We start from the raw sequence: 21,594 nt of genomic DNA on the forward strand, positions 1-21,594 counted from the left end.
TCTGAAATGGTTGCACTCCTTAGACTGGAGTAACTCTCCTTAGGAATGCACTGTGAGCCTCCAAGGGCAGTGGCGGACTGGCCATTGTGTTAGCTTGCCCAGTGGCAAGTGGGCCCCCGTAAACATTAGACAATATGTTAAAAATAAAAATTAATAAAAAATTAAATGATAGCCTTACAGTTGTGGGTCCTGGAAACCAATATTTGGGTCCCTTTGTCTCCTGGCAACCAATATTTTTAGACCCAGTCCACCACTGTCCAAGGGCACCATTAAACTGTGTTCCCAACAAGAAGATATAAGACAATATCAAAAATCAGCTGCTGTATTGCTAAGCTTGATTTCTAAAAAGAAATGGGTTATTTGGGGGGGAAAGAGAATGATATGAAAGGGAAAAAAATATTCTGGGTGGGGATGGAAGGAGACTGTTTGCCTGACAAACAATATCTACTGGCAACCAGAATTTAGTTTCCAAAGGAGAGGTTAACATTCCTTTAGCTGGTTTGCCAGAGAGAGAGAAATTTAAACCTCAATAGTCCATTCATAATAAACCATTCATTAAACTATTCCCATGGGGAAGGGGAATAACATCATATAACAGAATGCATTTCAACTGACTTAACAAACCAAAAAGACTACAAAGAAGGAGATGCCCTTTTTAAAAAGATGTAAAAAAAAACCCAACCCATAAAAGAAGCGTAGATCAGATCCCATTCTTCCATATGAAGCCAAGTTTTGCAAATAATAAAAATTGAAGAAGGGACAGAGAAAAGATACTGGCAAAGCAGAGAACTCTAAAAGAGCCATCCTTTTACGTATTTTTCCATCCATGACCATTCTTCAAACACACTTGCAGAAACTGGAAGAATACTGGTTTAGATCCCGCAGAAAACTTCCATTGACCAAAGGAGAGTGGAGAGTGACTTCCTTTGCTTCTGCTTCTTCTCCCACTGTAGCCCAAGATGGCCCCATAAATCCTGTTCTTGGGACCCCAGGAGCATCACACAGAGTATAATATAATATTTGCAATGAATGCTAATTTAATCACTATGTCTTATTTTCCTATCTTTGAGATTCACATGATCCCGTTTGATGTGGAGACAGTGTGATGAAGCAATTATAACTTTTAGGGTTGCCATGTCCCTCTTCGCCACCGGCGGGAGGTTTTTGGGGTGGAGCCTGAGGAGGGCAGGGTTTGGGGAGGGACTTCAATGCCATAGAGTCCAATTGGCAAAGTGGCCATTTTCTCCAGGTGATCTGATCTCTTATTGGCTGGAGATCAGTTGTAATAGCAGGAGATCTCCAGCTAGTACCTGGAGGTTGGCATCCCCAATAACTTACCTTTTCTAACATGACAACAGGTCTTACGAATACGCTCATGTATGACAAGATAGCAGCTCAGCATGGTACAGTTCAGAGAGGGTGATATCCTTTTCACCTCTGGAAAGTAGAAAATGTGCTGGAAAATTCCCAGAGCCTCTGGTGGGATGTCAGTTTCTTTTAAGTTAATGGATCAGAGAGGTCATAAACTCAAGAAAACCATGAAGTTGTCGTAGTTTTAATGTGTTCATAAGGCAGGTCATCTTACTAAAAAATAACTTGGGGTGATCCATGTGAACTGGGCAGATGCTGAAGAATATATTGAAGCTAGGCAGACCAAGATTCTTCTAAAAAGGAATGTTCGTTTTCATTTATGTATCTTCCTGCCTTTGTGTCCCTTTGCAGGCAGAAATTTAAGGAGTTAATCCAGGATGAACAAGGGAAAGAGAGAAAAGGCTTAAAATAAGTTAATAATTGGAAGTGAACCCCACACTTCTTTCCAAATCAAGCCCTTAAGTGTGCAAAACCTTTTCCAGATTTCGGCCATTTGACTTTCATTCTCTGCATAACTTTGGTACTTCTGAATGCACTGTTCTCTGTTTTCCTGATTATAATACCGTCACATACATGCAAATTTGTTTTGCTGCAAGTGGCTGCAGTAATCACTGATTTGCTTCCTTTTTTAAAAGAAAGAGAAAGAAAGATAAGGTACTGAATGTAATAACAGATACAGTACACCCCGATGAACTGCAGACCAAAGGATTACGAAACAATCCTACTGGATCTGACCGGGTTGCATTTTGGCTGACCCAGAACGTGATCAGGTCAGCCGCTCCTATGGAAGCTGGTGCAAAGTTGTTGTCAGGAGTCTGCCTGCTGCTTTTTGCATCATGCTGAGTCCATATCACTTTGACAGAGGCTGCAAAGGTGAGGTGTAAAAGGACTCTTAAGGTTATTATTATCTCCAAAGCAGTTGAAGCCCACACTTCATATTTCAGAGTTGCTCGGCTTAAGGCAATGAGGCTACACAAATCGTCCTCATCAGTTTGCCCAATTACAGCTTAACCACCTCGTAGGAGGGCCACCTGAGATGTCGTCGTGGCTAGCAAATCAACAGTGTGGCCCACACATACTTCAGTAGCCTGTGCAAATATTGCTGAAAGGGTTAATTGACTGAAACATTGCTGCATGCAGACTTCTAAACCTAAACCATATGTAAAATAAAGCCAGGGTTTCAGTCAATCTGTGAGTCATGTTTTACTATCCTTAAAACTCCAAACAAGGAGCTGTCTGTAGAAGCTTTTGAAGCCTCAACAGTCCTTAGCAATAGTCCTAACAATACCCAAAAAAATAAACACAAGAAAATTAAGAGGTCTTTCTCTCTGTGTGGAAAAGTGTGCCATTCAGATAAACCTGTTTTCATTTCCTTCCCTTAAATTCTTGATTCCTTTTAAAGTTACCACTTCAAGCATTTCTATGTGACTCTGGGGGTTAGTAAGGTGAGATAGAATTTGACTTTCGGGGAACATGTCATCCTCCATGTTCCTCAACGTTTCTGAACAGTCACAGGCTTCCACAAACGGAATTTCTCAAATTTGACCCAAATTTGTCTGTTGATTGACGGCTTGCTCAGCTGTAGTCTCTCACACACTTCGGGCAGGTGCACACACTGTAGATACACACTTATTTTTACCAGCAATGTAAAAATATCTACCCTTCTTCACACAATCACTGTGTCAAAGTATAATGAAAAAATGGGTCATAATCATATTGGCATGTGTAACCTCAGTTGTGGAAGCTGGGAAAATGCTGATGCTGTTTCAGTCTTGTACATCAATGACCAGTTAACCATATATTTTAATGCAGTCTATTTGATAAAAAAATATGGAATACCATAACAATATACAATTAGAAAGAGCAGCTAGTCTTTTCCTCAGTCCAAATTAATATAAAATATATTAAAATATAAAATATATTAGAGGTGTTACATGTCTGAGAAAGAGTATATCATTGATTATTGGTGTATATTGAAAAAGATATCAGAAAAGTGTATTTCATCTTAAGATAAGGATCTGTGTTTATTACAACTTTAAAGGATGAATTTTATTTTATTATTATTTTTGATTTCTTGACCGCCCCCTCTGGCTGAGGCCAGGCTTTTAAAAACTTTCTTAGACCTTTTTGCCGATGAAGTGGGAGATAACCTTTGAGAATAATTCAGTAAGTTCCTTGAATGTAATGAAATAGCAGGAGAACATCCTGAGATACAAATGGAAATAATTCAATTTTAGAATTTCAGGCTCGGATTCAGATAGGCCTTTGCGCCTGTGCAAAACACTTTCTATGTGTGCATAGGATGGGGTTGACTTCCCCCCTTCTGGTTGTTGCTCCTCATGTGTCATGTGGTGCTACCCTGTTGCTTTTCAGGTGGGAGGGGGTTAGGGTTGCCAGTTCCAGGTTAGAAAATATCTGGAGATTTGGGGGGGGGGGTGGAACCTGAGGAGGTGGGGTTTGGGGAGGGGAGGGACTTCAATGGGGTATAATACCATAGAGTCCACCTTCCAAAGCAGCCATTTTCTCCAAGTGAATTGATCTCTGTCACCTGGAGATCAGTTTTAATAGCGGGAAATCTCCAGCCTCCACCCGGACTTTCGCAACCCTAGATGGTGTGCATACCTCTTGTCACGGGGAAGAGCTGGAGAAATCCCACATATGAGGACTGCACCACATGTGATAGTTTGGATCCTGTCCCAAATGTTTTGATTGTTCTGCGGGGAAGGCAACAGCTGAGATCAGCCAAAACAAACATGGCAACTTCTTGAAGTGCGGGGGGGGGGGTCTGAATTGTTACATTGGTGTACTCCTGAATGTGAAAGCTTTGTGAAACTGCACACACTGGAGCTATTTGAAAAGGATGAAAAATGACCTTTGCTAATTCTCTCCCAGATTTCAAATTTTAAATTAGTGGTGGTGTTCTTTGGGCTTCCTGTCGAAAATCTGCTTTGTTTGGTGTGTGTTCCTTTTTTTTTTTTCATGGTTGTGGTAAGGATCAAAAAATAAGCATGTGAAACTTTTTTTTTCTCTTTTGCCTGGAGAGACAATTGAAGTCTGAGACTACATAGGCTATCAAAAGAAGTTGCTCCACCACAGCTCCTGCACTTGCTGTGAAATTGACCTGACACTGGATTTATTTAGGCTCTGAGCCTGTAAACACTTAAATGTATTTTTAACTTTGTGACCATGAATGGTTTCATTGAGGCCAATAGAATTCATATAGTAATGTTGTTAAGCAAGTTTACAAGTCAAGCACATATAAGAGCTGAGCCTCAGCTGATTATTGCAGCTGAGTAGATTCCACAAAGTTTAGAAACATTGTTTGCGCTATTTGATTTGCATATGTGTATATGTTTTTAAAGGCTGCCCACATGAGTCAGATACAGCATGGGTTGTTGTTTTTTAAGTTTAACAGGCAGTAAATCTCGGTTAACATTTTTTTTTAAAAAAATGGTTAAGTAATTAACATTGGCTATAAGCCAGCCCACATTCTCTAAATGGGCGTTCCACTGATACCAGTGAATCACAACCGTTCGTTTCACCCAAAGATTCTGCACGGATTTCATTTTACTTTAATGGCCCTGGTCTCACTCGTTTTTAATTGTCCTTTGATTGTTCACATGTGTGGGGCACTTAGGGTTGCCAACCTCCAGGTACTAGCTGGGGATCTGTTATTACAACTGATCTCTAGCCGATAGAGATCAGTTCACCTGGACAAAATGGCCACTTTGGCAATTGGACTCTGTGGCACTGAAGTCCCTCCCCTCCCCAAACCTCGCCCTCCTCAGGCTCTGCCCCTAAAATATCCAGGTATTCCCCAACCCGGAGTGTAACTAGTTAGAGTGTTGGACCCTTAGAGTTGCATAGACCCTTAGGAATCATGGGGCATAGGAGCTGCAGCAAGGTGGAGGAATTGGTAGAATCCACCCATCTTTTTGGCATGGTTTGGAAGGGCTCTGTGACCTGTAGAGAAGAGGACATCACTCCAGCAACACTGGAGCCAATGAGAGTGGTGCTCAGAACCAGCCAATAGGAGTGTGGGCTGGGGAGCAGGAGTCAATTGAGATCTTAGTGCTTGACATCTGGAACCTGAGAGTGAGAGAGAAGAGCTGAAGGGTTAGAGATACAGTTGGTCTCAGGCCCTTTAAATTCCTCTGTCAGGAACTGAATGTAAGAAGTTATAACATCCCATCAGGGTTTGCTGGGTCTAGTTTGTACCTAAATTGCAACAGGGCACTGTATTTATGCATGTATGTAATAAGACTGTTTGGGAGAGATATTTCCCCCCTCCTTGGACATATATTCAAACCCAGCCTCCCACATATCATTATCAGTTAAGGTTTAATCCAGTTTGTGTCTTTTCTATTTAATAAATGTTGTTCCTTTAAAAGTAAGCAATCTTGTCCATTTTAGTTTATACTCAGGCCCAGATTCTGTCCCTTCGAACTATTCCCGCTGGACAGTGGGGAAGGTGGGAGTTGTAATGGAAAATCCTTTTGGGGCAGAGTAGCATCTAGCCCCAAGGAATCATTAAAAGTTCCATGCATAAGTTATGGATCCATCCCTTTATTTCATCCTAACTTACCTTGCTGTAATGTTCCAAGGATTAAAAGGAGAGGGGGACTTGTATACCACCTTGAGCTTCTTAGAGAAAAAGTGTGATAAAATGAAATAAATATATTTTAGAAATAAAAATAATTGCTGCTCTACTTTTGAAGATGCCTGCGTAGATGGGTTATCAAATATTTTTGTTCCGCCATTATGTAAGCAGTCATCATAGGTGCAGCAGAGGGGGACTTGGGCTGATGCAGCTCTGCAATCTAATGTAGCTGTAATTTTGCCACCGAATGCAAAACCTCACATTCCGTCTCTTTGCAGGATTTTTGCGGGCTGATAAAATCCTGTCATAAGCCTTGACTTTTGCCCACCCTGAAACTTGAGCCTAACCATCATTCTAACAGATCCCTTCCAGTAGTGCTGCTTAATCATAAAGACTGGTTGCAGTTGAACAATGCCACCAGCCTTCACTATGATATATTATAACCAGGTGTGGAATGAAGCCTGCAACGGTGTAATGCTCAGTAGTTAACTTTCTTTGTGTGGATTTTGCTTGCATTCACATTCAAATAAATTGTTAAGTCAAAATTAATAATAATTGAACCTTGTAATCTTGGTGACTGCGTTCAATGTACGGATTCTGCTCCGTTTCTGAGGAGTAATAGTTTTGACGAAGTGTGTTTAATTGTAGTGGTTAACATTGTCTGAAGCTCCACCATCATCTTCTTAACTTTCCAAGACTTGTGTATCTCCCATCTGCTGTTGATCTCTAAAGCAGTCCAGTGGCCTTTGCAGCATACAAAGCAGTAGCATAAGAATTGCCGTGTGTGGAGTGCTGTTTCCTGGCACACTTAGCAATGTTAGCAGTGAAAGTTAGACTTCCTATAGACAATGTACATAGGCTTGGTTTACAGACATAGGAGAATGAAGTAGCGGCATGTTGAGGTGGTAGATGGACTGCACAATGCATGTGCTGGATTCCTGTTCTGAATGAAACAGAAAACTAGCAAAGCATGGAGAAAGCTTTTTCACTTTCTCTTTGCGTGCCGTGTTTTTGTTTTTTTTCTTTTAATTTGCAGAGAGTTTTAAACGTGAGACAAAATTCCAAAATATGATGCTCCGCTGTAGCCCAGTCTGGTGCAGTCCATTTTGCCACCTAATTCACTTGCATCTGTAAATCAGTCCCTTTGAGTTGTTTTTGACAGAGACAGAGAAAGGGAACAATTTTAAGCAGGACTGCTGAAAGTAAATTTCATTGAGTTCAGTGGGACTTATTCCCACTTAAGTGTGCATAAGACTATGGCCAAAGTGACATTTGGCTTAGGATACCATCACATTTAAGAGAAAACTGGTGGATTTGCATCGTTTTAAAACAATGTTCTTACAACAACATATCTAGATAATTGTTTCTGGTTGGAGCCTGACTCTAAAACTTCATACATAAAATGTCTTTTATCCAAAAAAGAAAAGAAAAGAAATGGCCTTTATTGACATAGATACAGTGACATCCTGTATGATACAAGCAGGGAAAATTCATCAAATTCTACTGATTTTTGATGTCATGTTATTACTGGTAGGCAGAGTTGCAGTAACATGGAGGACTTCGGAGTCAGATACAGAATCTTTCAGTGGCATGAATGAGAGTCGACCGGGGTCTATCCTGTAACAGTTTCTGAACCTTAGAAGAGCTTAAAAAAACACAACAACATATGTCACAATATGGACATACTCATGGAGGATAGGGCTATCCATGGCTACTAGTCAAAATGAATACTAGTCATGATGCATGCCTATTCTCTACAGTATCACAGGAGCATGCCCATTATGTTAGGTGCTGTGGTACACAGGTAGGATAATGCTGCTGCAGTCGTCTTTAGGGTTGTGCAAAAAATAAATTACAGTAAATTTTGGGTTTGGGTTTTTTAGCCCAATTTTTCCCGGTAAACCCAAAATAAGCTGAATACCCAAACTGGTAAATATGGGTATTCGGCTTATTTTCGAGTTTTCTGAAAAATTTGGGCTTATTATAGTCAATGAAGATTTTTTTTCAAAGCGCTGGACGAGACACCTCCTGGGGGGGGGGCATTTTTGGAGGTAGAGTCCCCAAATTTGCAGCATAGCTGCAAGGGGCTCTCCTTAGACAGTCACCAAAGTTTGGTGAACTTTGGGACAGGGGGTCCAATTTTATGGGTCCGCAAATGAGTCACTCCCATCCCCCAGGCATTTGCGAGCCGAGCTGTCCATCAGGTTCAAAAGTTCAGCATTGCTGAGGACTGGCGGAAAGAGGCAATTCCTGGCTGGCAAAGTCTGGGGTCTGCCTTCATTTCTAGGTCACTTTGCATGATGTCCATATAAATGAGTTTCCAAACAGAGGAAAAAGACTTAAATACAAGAGAAATAAGGCATGGAAAACATTCTTTTTGGAATGACATCCTGTGAGTAGTCCTTTATTGTGGTCATGAAAAATCAGATTCCAAGAGATGGTCACCATGTGGGGAAATGATATCAGAGCCAGCCGAAGTCATGACCAAGGCAGCTCATGTTAAGGAGTTTGCTCATCCACGCGGGTGAGGGAGTCTTCTTCAGAAGGGCAATGAGCAGCTGACAGAAAGTAATGTTTTCCGGACTGGGAGAGCCCTGTCTTTTAAAGTGCAGATCAGGTAGGCTCACCAGTTCTGTTAGGGCCCCAACTATGGGGCCCTAACAAAACCAGGGGGAAAAAAGGGAAAAAAGGGGGAGAAAGCACAAAGCCTGCTTTTTCGGGAATTGCCTATTCAACTTCAGCTTTATCCCCAGGTTTTTGCGTTTGGTAAACCCAAAAATTACCAAAAATGACTGAGTCCCAAAAATTAACGAAATTTCAGGTTTATTTTCAGTTTGGATTTATTGATATGCACAGCCCTAGTCATCTTGTTTGTGGGCTTCCTAGAAGCACATGGTTGGCCACTGTGTGAACACACTGCTGGACCTGATGGGCCTTGGTCTGATCCAGTATGGCTTTTCTTATGCTCTTAACAGCACACCTGGAGATCTTGGCTATCCATAATAAAGTGGCCCTAACTGGATCAGACCAGATATCAGTGTGGTTTAGCTTTGTACCTCTGTCAAAGCAGTGATTGCATCCACTTCTGAAAACTTGCTGGAACCAGTCATTCATAGGATGCATCTGTAAATGTAAAGAGTTGGGGGGAGAAACTTTCTTGCAATGAATGTATCATTCTAATTTGATGTGTTACTTCTATTTCAGCATGTGAGACAGAAGCAGGCAAAGTTTGTCAATTATCATTAGAAGAGCACATCCAGCCTTTTAAAGACAACATGGAGAAATTCATTAGTCAAGGTAACTAATCATTTTACTCTTCTAGGCGTCATCCAAAGGCTCCACGAACAATGTTTATTAAACATTGTGAGTAAAGTCTTTTTTTTTATTTGGAGTCATGGTGTGGTTTAACTGAACTACTCTTTCATTTCTAATAAGCTCTACCTATTTTCTGTGTTTTGTTTGATAGTAGAGGCAATTGTTACTGGCTTTTAAGCATAAAGTGATGAGTTCTCATCCTGTATTGGAAACTAATGTATTTTTGTTGACAATTTCATAAAACTGGAAGCTGGAGTTGTACTTTGACTTGTCTCCAAAGACACACTGATTCTTTTCAAAGTACCCAAAAGTATGGTATGTACAGAACATCTGGTTTATTTCATTTACACATTGTTTTTTAAAAGTCATATGGTTCAGAAACAAAATCTACAGATCCCATAGAAACAAAAGTGGATTGCAACTCATTTTTACTTGGTACTTCAGGCTTTCTGGCCAGTGGTGGAAGAAGATCAGTTCAGGTCCCTTGCTCTTTTTTCCTCTGTTTTTCCTCTGCGAGTGCACTCTTTTTCCTGATTCAGGTCCTCTATTTTGGGATAAAAGAAATATTTTAAATAAATACATGCTGTCAGACCTTTTTACTAGAAGAGAACCTTTAAATAAGAAAGTAAAATCACACTGGATTTATGGTAGAGAAATAAATCCTGTGATGTATATTTATGGTAGGGAAATAAATCCTATGATGTTTGCTCTCATACTCCTTCCATCTCCAATAAATAATAATAATTTTAAAAATCACTAGCAAGGATTACTTTGAGGCATGGCTTCTGGAAAACAATTGATTAGAAATAACTGAGAGATGCTCACAAAATTCTCTACTGTTGAATATCTCTGCTGAATTTGAGTTGTCCGCTCACTGGCACAATGCATCCAAAATAGACCTGATCTCATTTCTAATCTGATCACCCCCCTGAAAATGAGTATTTAATTTGTATTCACATCTTTGCCCTCTCACTGGCTACAATACCAAAATGGGCACAAGTCTTGGGCTTGTGTAGCCAGAGCAACAGAAGTAGATTTTTGCATGCAAAATTGTATTGTAGACACATTTACTTAAATGGAGATCTGTACATACAACCTCAGAAAAGGGTGTATGACTGCAACATCCTTTCATGCAAGAATATAAAATGTCACACTGAATAATCATCTTGAGTTCAAGGAAACAAGGCAGGATATAAATATTTTAAATGAATAAATTTATTTTTAGACAAAACAGCAAAAATAAATTCTAAACAGTCCATCACTACCAAGAGTACAAAAATTCTAAACTGTACAATAGAAGGATTGTGTATGAACCAGTGATCGGGGGGGGGGGAGTCAGAATGGAGCCAGGGGAATTCACTCACCCCTACAAGGTATTTTGAAGAGTGGAGGGAGGGATAAGCACTCCCTTGTAAGTGTCTTCCTTGTCCCTGCATTTACTTTATAAGGAAAGTACTTAATAGGGTTGCCAGTCTCCTGGTTAGGGTTGCCAGATCCCTCTTCATCACCGGTGGGAGGTTTTGGGGGCGGAGCCTGAGGAGGGCGGGGTTTTGGAGAGGAGAGGGACTTTAGTGCCATAGAATCCAATTGCCAAAGCGACCATTTTCTCCAGGTGAATGGATCTCTATTGGCTGGAGATCAGTTGTAATAGCAGGAGATCTCCTGCCACCACCTGGCAACCCTACTCCAGGTGGCGGCTGAAGCTCTCCCAGGACCACAGCTTATTACCAGTCTACAGAGATCAGTTCCTCTGGGGAAAATGGCAGCTTTAGGAGGCACACTCTATGGCATAACCTTTTGACCTTATTGACCTTTTTGACCTTATTGACCACCCTCCCCGGGCACTGTCCCCAAATCTCCAGGAATTTCCTGAGCTGAAGTTGGCAATCCAAGATGATTGGGAACCCCTGCATTTTATTCATACTACATAGGTCAAAACTCAACAAGCTGGAGGTAGAGGAGAAAAAAAAACATTTGGTCAAGTTCCAAACTAACATTGAAATATTGTACAATACAAAATCCTTTGTGTTTATTTGGCTGGACTGAACTCAGACTTGAAAGAGTTCCTACAGGATTTCTCTTTCCGGCTTACTATTTGACAGGCTTTTGATCTCAGTAATTTTTTTTCTAAAGGCTTTTTTGTTGTTTACGTAGACATAATCGATGAGTAATTTCAGCTAGACTGCGCACACAAAGATCATTTAGAAAATGAGAAGGGCAACTGTTGGCACCTTTTGAGGATTTGTCTGTTTATATAGGGTGTGTTCTGGGGAAAGTAAAATGGAATTTTAAAACATTTTTTGAAGTTTAATTTCTTGAAATTAAAGTTGTCTGCGTAAGTCATTCTTTTAGTATACAATCCCTGGATTTAAATGTTCCAGTCAAGCTCAATATCTAATGAGTTGTTTGCTTGTCTGAACTTTTTAAAGGAGATGCACCATTTCAGCCTAGAACTGACTATTAAAAAATCTTTAAGCGAAAGAGCTTCCAACATGTTAGATGGTGGATAACCCACAGGACCACCTAGTGCCTCACATATTTGGTGAGCGGCATCTGATCCAACCCTCAGCCCATACCCTCCGTGTCCCAAGTGTCTAGCACAGGCACTGACTCACACAAAACAGCATACAGATCAAATATCTTGACTTCAGGCCCTTCTTTGTTAATTGTGTCTTAGAACCTATTCTGCCTGGGCTTGGCGTTTGCCCCATGTTAATGCTCAGTCAATATCCAGCTGCTGCTGCTAGAGAGACCCATTTCTGGCATGCAGATGCAATAAATGATTGGTGACAGTGCATGAAGTATTTTGCGTACAGCACCATTTGGGAGGAAAGAGTTTTTCGTGTCCTCCTCAAGGACTCCATGTATGAAACTGCTTGCAGCATCTTTTGCTGATCAGCAACTCTGGTGCCACAGGAAAACTGTGGAAGGAACTACACTTTATCTGTACTGCCTTGGGGAAAGTAAACCGAATAGTCATGGGGACTGCAGTTTACAGGGGAGGGCTGGTGTTCAAGGAAGAGCCAGCGTGGTGTAGTGGTTAAGCGTGGTGGTTTGGAGCGGTGGGCTCTAATCTGGAGAACCGGGTTTGATTCCCTACTTCTCCACATGAGCTCTAATCTGGTGAACTGGGTTGGTTTCCCCACTCCTACACATGAAGCCTGCTGGGGGACCTTGGGCTAGGCACAGCTCTCTTAGAGCTCTCTCAGCCCTGCCTACCTCCCAGGGTACATGTTGGGGGGAGGGGAAGGGAAGGTGATTGTAAGCCGGTTTGATTCTCCCTTAAGTAGTAGAGAAAGTCGGCATATAAAAACTAACCTGAAACAGTCATAAAAGCCAATAATAAAAAAACTCCTCCTCCTCCTCTTCCTCTTCTTCTTCACCTTGTACCCCACTTGAGGAAATGTACAAGTACTCATAAATTTTTCTCAGTGATAGTAAAATCAGCTTTCTAGTAGTCATTTTCAGCGAGGAGAAGAAATTGTGACAGATAAGAATAACCCCCTTTCCCTCACTCCAGTGTTTCTCTGTAAAACACATCCCCTACAGTTTCACTCTTAAAAAAAATATTGTCGGGGAAAAAACCACAAAAGTGGTTTCTGTACCATTCTGTGCTGTGCCTGACTTCCTGAAGTCTCTTCCTGCGGTTCCTGGCACAGATTCTGTGACTGGTGATCAAAAGGATTGGTGATCGAAAGGATTGCATTGACCAACAAAATGTATCTCTGTCAAAATTTCTGAAGCAAGACCCAAGTTACTATGTGTCTTGGGACCCTGTTCAAAGCTTGCTGTGTCCTTCTGGAAGCGACCTGCAAAGTAACCCCATGCTATTTTTCCCCTCCCCAATATAAAATACAGAAATCTCACATCATTTAATACTGAACAAATTTATATTTTATTTTTATTGTTTTTAATATACAGCATTACTGAACAATTTCATTCAAGACTGAAGAGGCAAGCCCATATTTGTCCATTTGTCCTCGAACTTTCTATAGCCTGCACTAGGGTTGCTAGGCAGTGCCTGGCAACCAGCAAAAGGGTCTGGGGCAGCATTAAATGGGAATTTTTTTTAAAAAAATGCACCTTACAAGAAATTCTTACCAGAAGTGACAAAAGATAGCTCTAGAAATCAATTCCTAGAGCTACCCTGGATGTGACAAAGGACCACCCTTGGCAAGAGACTAACAGAGGTGGTTTGCCAGTGCCTTCCTCTGCACAGCAACCCTGGTATCCCTTGGTGGTCTCCCATCCAAATACTAACCAGGGCCAACCCTTCTTAGCTTCTGAGATCTGATGAGATCAGGCTAGCCTGGGCCATCCAGGTCAGGGCAAATCAATATTATCTTCCCACTATTTCTGGCAGTCTACTGAGGATACTTTTTAAAGCATTTTCTGTAGTATAAAAAAATCCCTTATTTGTGTTCAACCACTTCAGATTGAATTCATGTGAATTTATAAAATACAGATCAGTCAGATGATACCAGTACATATAACAGTGATATCCTATGCAAAGCTATATCCTTCAAATTTCAATGATGTCAATTGGCTTAGAAGAGCTCCATAGGCTCTCACAGCCAATAGCATAGAAATACAAAGTATTGCACTTAAGAAAGAATTGTTTAAAGTGGAAACTGGATTAAAATTGAAAAGAACAGATTTTGTTACATGGAACTTTGAATTTTGAGTTTAAAAATCCTTCCACTTTGCCTTTAAAATCAGTTCCACTAATCAGTTAGTGGAATATGAAATGGAGTTGTACGGTATTCAGTTTTATTCACTTGCTCGTGTGTGTACGAACATTTCAGAACACTTTGGGCAAAAATGCATGGCCGCTTTAGCCTCCTTTATTCCCTGTTTCAGCCAGGATTCAGCCAGGATTGTATGCACGTTAGGCAAAAACGCATGCGTTCAATCCTGGCTGAATCCTGGCTGAAACAGGGAATAAAGGAGGCTAAAGCGACCATGCGTTTTCGCCCTTTATAGGACACTTGATGGTCCATGACTGCAAATAAAGTATGAGCTAGGAACTAGAAAGTACATTTCAGAACCTAATCTAACATGGAAATATATTAATCAAAACCTGTTATTGGAGTAAATATCAGCATACCTGAGTGGTTTATAGAAGATAACAGAATTCAAATAACAATAACATTTACTAGCTCAAATTTAGCTATGTTAGAAAGTCACATTTGGTACTGAAACACAATTTACAATTGATACTATTGCTTCTCCCAACGTTCTTTCAAAGATGATGTCCTAAGAAGTTCCCATTAGTTCCCATGCTTTTATGAGCCATTCAGTTTGCATATGGTGCTACCAGTCTCCAGCAGGCAGTTTATGTGATTATTGCTGTTATCAGTAAATATAATATTATTTACTATAAATTATCTGGGGCTAATTACTTAATAGTGATCCAAAACAATGTTGCACCATTCAAAGTCCATTGACTTCGGTGAGTTTAAGAGTGTGTAATTGTGCATATTCTTACACTTTAAGTAACCTCTCTTCAGTGTCTGCTTTGTTTCTGTGGCAAAGCCAATATTTTCGATTATCAAATTCTCTCTCTCTGTCTCCCCCCCCCCTTACAAAGACTTAAAATGTCCCAGGAATTAGATACCTTTGATTAGATTACCATAGGTCTTATTATTTCTTCCCTTTCTCCTTAAATATACAAAAGTAGAGCTCTTGATGCTCTTTCAATAATTATTTATGCTGGTTCCTAACATGGAAGAAATAAATCATGAGTGAATATAAATTGGTTGAAAGGCTATAGTATCTGTTGCCTATTGCCTCATGGTTGCTGGCATATGGTACTTTTAAGGTACAGACACATTTTATAACCAGCTGAGCTAGTCTAGAATTTTTAGCCACAGATTTAAGGAGAGAGACCTATGACAAATGCCTAGACAATATGATGGGTGGAATCATGGAGTCTGAAAAGAGCTGATGGCTGTAGATCTTTGACACATTTCCCTTCCTCCAGCAGTTCTTGTCATGCCCCCAGAGTCGTGGAACCCACGTGATCTAATAGTCACATGGCCCTGAAGGGAGTAACCAGGAGTGGGGAGGGGATGAAGCTAATTTCATCCCCTTTCCCCCTTTTCACTGCAGCCTCCCAACTCACATGGCTATTGGTCCATGTGAATCTCAGTACCCCAAGAGTCAATTTTCCCAGGATCAGAAAGGATGGCTCTGGGAAGAGGAATGCAGGATAGATCTGTGACTATCAGTCTGTTCTGCTGATGGATCACAGCATCCAACCAGTTATTTGGGGGTGGGGGTAGAGTTTAACATAATTATTTGCAGAATTCTGCAAATTAAATTTATGGCTTCGCTTCATAGAGAGTTAGACTATGATGTCTCCAGTCGGGATCTACTGGGCTCAAATAATAATTTTTCAATTTAAGCTGAAGGCCTAAAATAAAATAAAATAAAATAAAATAAAATAAAATAAAATAAAATGTTTCAAAAGCTCATTTTATGTTTCACCTGCTCTCGCATCTATGGTAACAACAATGATACAGTTAAGAAAGAGAATGTTTGGAGGAGAGGTCACCTGCTTCCTGACTGGGTATTAAGATGGCTGCTGGAGTTTGGGCCTTAGGCCCAAGTTGTGTGTATGCAAACAAAACCTGGTTGTTGTTTTTTTGTTAAGAATATATCAAAATTAAAAGATCTCACATTATCTCAGTAGCCCATTATTTCTACACTAAACAACAACAACAAATTCAAGCTATCTGCCAACAGGGGTTGTGAGGCAGTGCTGGTTATGGGGGGCAGTGTCTCAGGAGAAAAATTAAAAAGAAAAATAAGGCCCAATCGATTTACAGGAAGTTCTTACCATTGAGTTCTTGGCGATTCTTAGAGCTACCTAGAAGTAACAAAGGGTAGCTCTAGGAATTGCTGGAAACTGTATAGTAAAACTGGAAGTTCTTAGCATAGAGTTTCTTGTGATTCCTAGAGCTACCCTTGGAACTTGAGAGCAGGAGAACCCTGCCCCCACTGGAAGCTTGCCAGCCCTACTACAAACATTTATGTTACAAATATTTCAGATATATCGCAGGAACGTTATTTGAGCCATCTCTTTTGGTTTGACTCTGCTGAGTTTCTTCACAAGTGCTGGGACCAGTTTTTTGCGAAACTTGGAGAATCTTCCTAAGCTCCCACTATAGCAACACCCAAGCATAACTTTGCAGAAATTTGTACTATTGGGTTCAATCCAGTGAACTATGGACTGAACAAATCTCTCTCCCTTCCTCCTGGACTCCCCCAGAAACTGTTCCTGAGCGCTGGTGACAATTGGAATATGACAGAATGTAGCACAAATGGCTGCTTGCATGAGCTCTTCCAGAAAGGAGCAAGAGGCCATGCAAGAGTGAGGGAGGATTTCTGTCAGTTTCTTCCATCTTGCTACAGCCTCCCACGCTTAATTCCACTCTATTTCCAAGGGTGCTCTGACATTAAGGGCCAAACTAGACAATACCAAATCCCCGAATCTGCCATGGGGATGTGGTGCCATTATAGACTCATTTTTTTAAACTTTTAAAAATGTTGTTGTTGGCGGGGGGGGGGTGATCCTGCAGGGGACTGTGGTGTGGGAGGGCTCCCTCCCCACCTCAGCATCATTTTCAAAAACTGAAAGTTCAACTCTTGAAAACTTTATTGGAGGGAGATAGGAGCCTCTTGTTTCCCCACCTTGAGGTCACCAGCAGGATTGGGCCCCCACAACATTGTTAAAAATAAAGAAAAAATAAAATCCTAAAATAGCACCTTATCTGTTGGCAGACTTGGGGCCCCAGTAACATCTAGTTTAGCCCCCAGATACAGCATTTCAGAAGGTACAAGAGGCAGCAGAGGGAAGACAGATTTGTTCAGCGAACTTATTCCATTCATGGTTCATTGGATCCAACCAGGACACAGAACTAAAGCTCAACCGAAAGGAGTTCATGCCATCATACGTTCACATAGGTAAAATGGTTCTAGTTGTTAAGGTGGGGCCAGTGCCATGAGTAAATACAAGGTATGAATAGAAGTAAAGGCAAGGTTGATCTATCCTAATGTGTGTGTGTTGTTGTTTTTTTGATGGCATGTTCACACATAGTAGCAAACCATGTTCCTACATGGTTGAATCTGGAATTTGTTCCAGACTTGCTTGTGGGATTTCCGCTCCCTCTTTCTTCTCTCCTTGCATGCTACGAGCTAATTATTTACATCTGCTTTTATACTTTGCCTCCAAATGGATTGGTCTTCTAGGAATCCTGGATTGCAACAGAAGTGCAAATTATATTTTCTGGCTTGGATGAAATAACAAACTATGGTTTGTGGCCAGTGTGGAAGTAACTAATTAGTTTGCAGCACACAGTAGAGGAGAGGGTTGCTCAAGCAATGCTGATGCTCGTTAAAGACTCTTTCATGCAGTGGTAAAGTAAAATATCACAAAATACATGAATAAAACAGCAGTTCTAAATCCCAGAACTTGCAAATGTTTAGAGCACATCATTATATGTAATATGCTTGGTTATTAAATTATCAAGAGAAAAATGTCAACTGCAAATTTGAGATCATCTACTAAATCCAAGAATTAGATAACTATAAGATAAATCTATTTTAATTGTTAGCACTTTCTGATGTTTATGTGACAGCTGCATTATGTCTCCATAGAAGAGTAACATTTTTTTTAATATTGATACTTTTGTACGATATTATATATCATATCTCAGATTTGTAATTGGTGTTTTCTTGGTAATTGTTAATACCTGTTTGTTAGTACTTTTTCTTATGTTAAGTGGTATAGAATTTTGGGTAGATCCCACTGAACAGATCCACAAGCAATTTTTGCCGATTTCCCGTCTTTTGCTGGGTTTTTTTTTGGGGGGGGTCCCTGTCCCCCAGGAACAACAGTTTGGGGGTTTTGTGGCTGCAGTGGGAAGGGAGAGGAGAGAAAGCTGCAAGAATTCTGTGAGCAGACATCTTACCACCCACAGTACATGTCAGTGAGGGCCAAGTCATAATTTGGAGATTGTACATGAAAAAGATGGTTATGGTATGTAATGTCCACGTGTATTAATTGCAGTGGTCCATTTTCAGGCTGGTTATGGGCAAACTCTGGTTGACATTATCTCTGAATCTTACCTGTGTGCAGCTCAAACTACTCCATCTCTGTCCCAGTTCTCTTCATCTGGACTTATCACAAAGGTGTCATGGATAATCTCCACTGCACACTTTTTAAAGGTTGCTGTGAACAACCTGAGCTGTTTTCCATACTTTAATCTCAGTTTCCAGCTGAGAAACTGCGATTAAAACATGTATGTGAATGAAAAAATAAGAAATGGCAAATAAACCAAACTGCTGTTAAATGATATTTTTAAAGAAAGCCCATTAATAAAATCTGTGTGAAAACTTTTTGGGAAAGATCGGGCTGCCACCCCCCCAAAAAAAAAACCCCACAATGTTTCTAAGTGAAACAAACCATATAAAACAAAATTTAGTCAAGCATGCTGATTACCTTGCCTTAGCATGGAATTGTATATATGGATATAGTTTTTTTCTAATTGTCTTTAGTTTGTTTATTACAACATGCAGCTATGCACCCTTGAATTAACAGATATTAAAACAGAGAACATGCAACAAAAGAGAACATTTACAGCCCGTTCCTGAGAACGGGGATGAAAGTTCTTTGGAGGCGGCGTGACATGGCCGCCGGCATAAATGCTTGTAATTATGCGGTTACACGCATTCACGCTGGTGGCGAGGCCAGTCCCGGCACAGGGGAGCGTTCCAGGGGTGGGACAGGGGCCCTTTCGGCCACTTGCGCCGGCGGCCAGAACAGCTTTGCTGAGCCTGCTATTTAGCAGGCGCAGCCTCACTGTTTTCAATGGGGCGAAAAGCCCCAGTTAAACAAACAAACCAAAAAAAGCCACGAAACGCCTTATTTTTTTGTTTGTTTAACTGCGTCGGGGAAAGGGCTTAGGAAGAGGCGCGTACGCCTCAGCTCAGGAATGGGCTGTAAATGTGCAAAGGAACTGTTAGAACAGTTGATCAGAAACCTTTTGCATGAGAATATTCTTTACCTCTACTGGGCTGATGCCTGTAATCCAGCTGGCATAGAGGCGTTTCTTCTTTGTTAAACCTCTTCTTGATGAAGCTTCTGTGTAGTTTGGCATTTTCAAGTCAAGACCATGGGCACATTTAGAATTCAGCAGGAGTCCCGTCCCCCCGAGGTATGCACGTGAAGAGGATATTGCTACTAAAGAAAACAATAAAGCATTGCATTTTGTGTCTTAACTTTCCCCGTATTTTATTACAGCTAAAATTGACCATGAAATGGAAGAGAAATCCTTGGCAGAAACACATAAAAGGTGAGATGAAAGTGTGTTCCATTCGATATTCTACTCCATTGATTTTTTTTTCTGGATACTGCAAAAAAACAAAAACAAATTGTGATCACAATTATTGGCTCAGTTCAGGCATAATTCAAAGTGATGTGAATTAAACTCGGGATTAGGCTCACAGGACCCATCCTGGTCTCACAGGAGGGTTGCCAACCTCCAGGTACTAGCTGGAGATCTCCTGCTGTTACAACTGATCTCCAGCTGACAGAGATCAGTTCCCCTAGAGATAATGGCTGCTTTGGAAAATGGACTCTATGGCATTGAAGTCCCTCCCTTCTCCAAACCCCGCCTTCCTCAGGCTCCACCCCAAATATCTCCAGGTATTTCCCCAACCCGAGCTGTCCACCCTATCTCACAGTGTTTTCATTCTTCTCCACACTTTCTCTGTAAAGATAAAGCTGCTATGCCGGCCTCCATTGCAACACCAGCCCAAAGGCAAAACTCCGCAATGTCACCGTCAATTGGCTGGTGGTACCGCAGAAACGGAGAACAAGAAGTCTCTCTTCATAGAATGCCTCTGCTGGTTCACTCCTTCTCATCTGCCTAGCTTTTCAGATTACTCATTTCCTCACACCAAATTGTAGCAGTGCAACAATACATGGACGCAAAGTTACCCAAACACCCAAACTGACCCTTTCCCCAGGCTGGCAGCCCAGGGAGTGATGTGCTTCCCAAATGCAGTCAGTGCTGGCGTGGGTGGTATTCAACAACAACAAAGCCTTTATTGGCATAAGATAAAATGTACAAAGCAAATACATAGAATCCATACAGTACAAGGATCTCCATAGTTTTTACAGTAAAATCAATTTAAGTGCATTGGGTAATTTAACAGTTCTAGGCCAGCCTTGTGTACCAAATAAGGCTGGCCTAGTACTGTTAAATTACCTAATGCACTTAAATTGATTTTACTGTAAAAACTATGGAGATCCTTGTACTGTATGGATTCTATGTATTTGCTTGGTATATTTTATCTTATGCCAATAAAGGCTTTGTTTGATGGTACTCTTTAATCTGTGCCCATGCCACCCAGACCCAAGCAGGACCGACTGACCACACAAGCCATTCTCTGCTCTCATGTGGAACTCTGGAAGATTTGGAAGACCTTTGAAGGTCCTCCTACCATTAAATGAGTTGCCAAGAAGGTTAAGTGAAACCATCCATGGCTTTGTGGGACTTCTTCTGACTAATAACAGATGCGCATCGTTCTGTTCTGTGTTTTTGAATACCCCACATACATACAAAGGAAAGAAGAAGGAAAAAAACTTCAGTATTTAATAAAGTGAGTAATTAAATATTGCTTTAATGTGTCAAATTAACTTTGCAGTGGAGCCAATGCTCTATGTGTAATTCAGTGTGGCTTTAAACACCCCTGGGGCTTGAGTTTTTGCCGTCTTTCTTGTTCAACTTCTGGTTTAATTTTTTTTTCTCCATCCATTTTGTAACTTCCTTACAATCATGGCTTATTTTAAGAATTAATTTTACTAGGCAATGGAAAATATTTCCCCCCTGTAAAATTCACATTTTCCAAATGTATTGGAATTAACGCGTGCATCTGCCAGTTTTTTTAATTGCTGTTTTGTAAAATGTTCAGAGGCAGAACTGGAAATGTTCTAAAAATTATTTGAAAAGTTAGTGTTCAATTAAACATTTGCCTGGGGTATAGGCTTAAGAATGACTATGAGAGCCAACATGGTGTAGAGGTGAAGAGCAGTGGTTTGGAGCTGTGGACTCTGATCTGGAGAATCGGGTTTGATTCCCCACTCCTCCACATGAGCGGTGGAGGCTAATCTGGTGAACTGGATTTGTTTCCCCACTCCCACACATGAAGCCAGCTGGGTGACCTTGGGCTAGTCACACTCTCCCAGCCTCACCTACCTCACAGGGTGTCTGTTGTGGGGAGGGGAAGGGAAGGTGATT

General features: G+C 40.9%; 1 protein-coding gene across 1 annotated transcript in view; it reads left to right on the forward strand.

Moving 5' to 3' along the window:
- Window positions 1–21,594, forward strand: part of FMN2 (formin 2) — a 207,608-nt gene that overhangs the window by 143,755 nt on the left and 42,259 nt on the right. Inside the window, exons 14-15 of the mRNA XM_056853283.1 lie at window positions 9,176–9,268; window positions 19,593–19,644. Of these exons, the coding sequence (XP_056709261.1) occupies window positions 9,176–9,268; window positions 19,593–19,644 (145 nt within the window). The remainder of the gene's footprint in view (window positions 1–9,175; window positions 9,269–19,592; window positions 19,645–21,594) is intronic.

The sequence above is a fragment of the Euleptes europaea genome, chromosome 7, assembly GCF_029931775.1.
Source record: "Euleptes europaea isolate rEulEur1 chromosome 7, rEulEur1.hap1, whole genome shotgun sequence".
Classification (NCBI taxonomy): Eukaryota; Metazoa; Chordata; class Lepidosauria; order Squamata; family Sphaerodactylidae; genus Euleptes; species Euleptes europaea.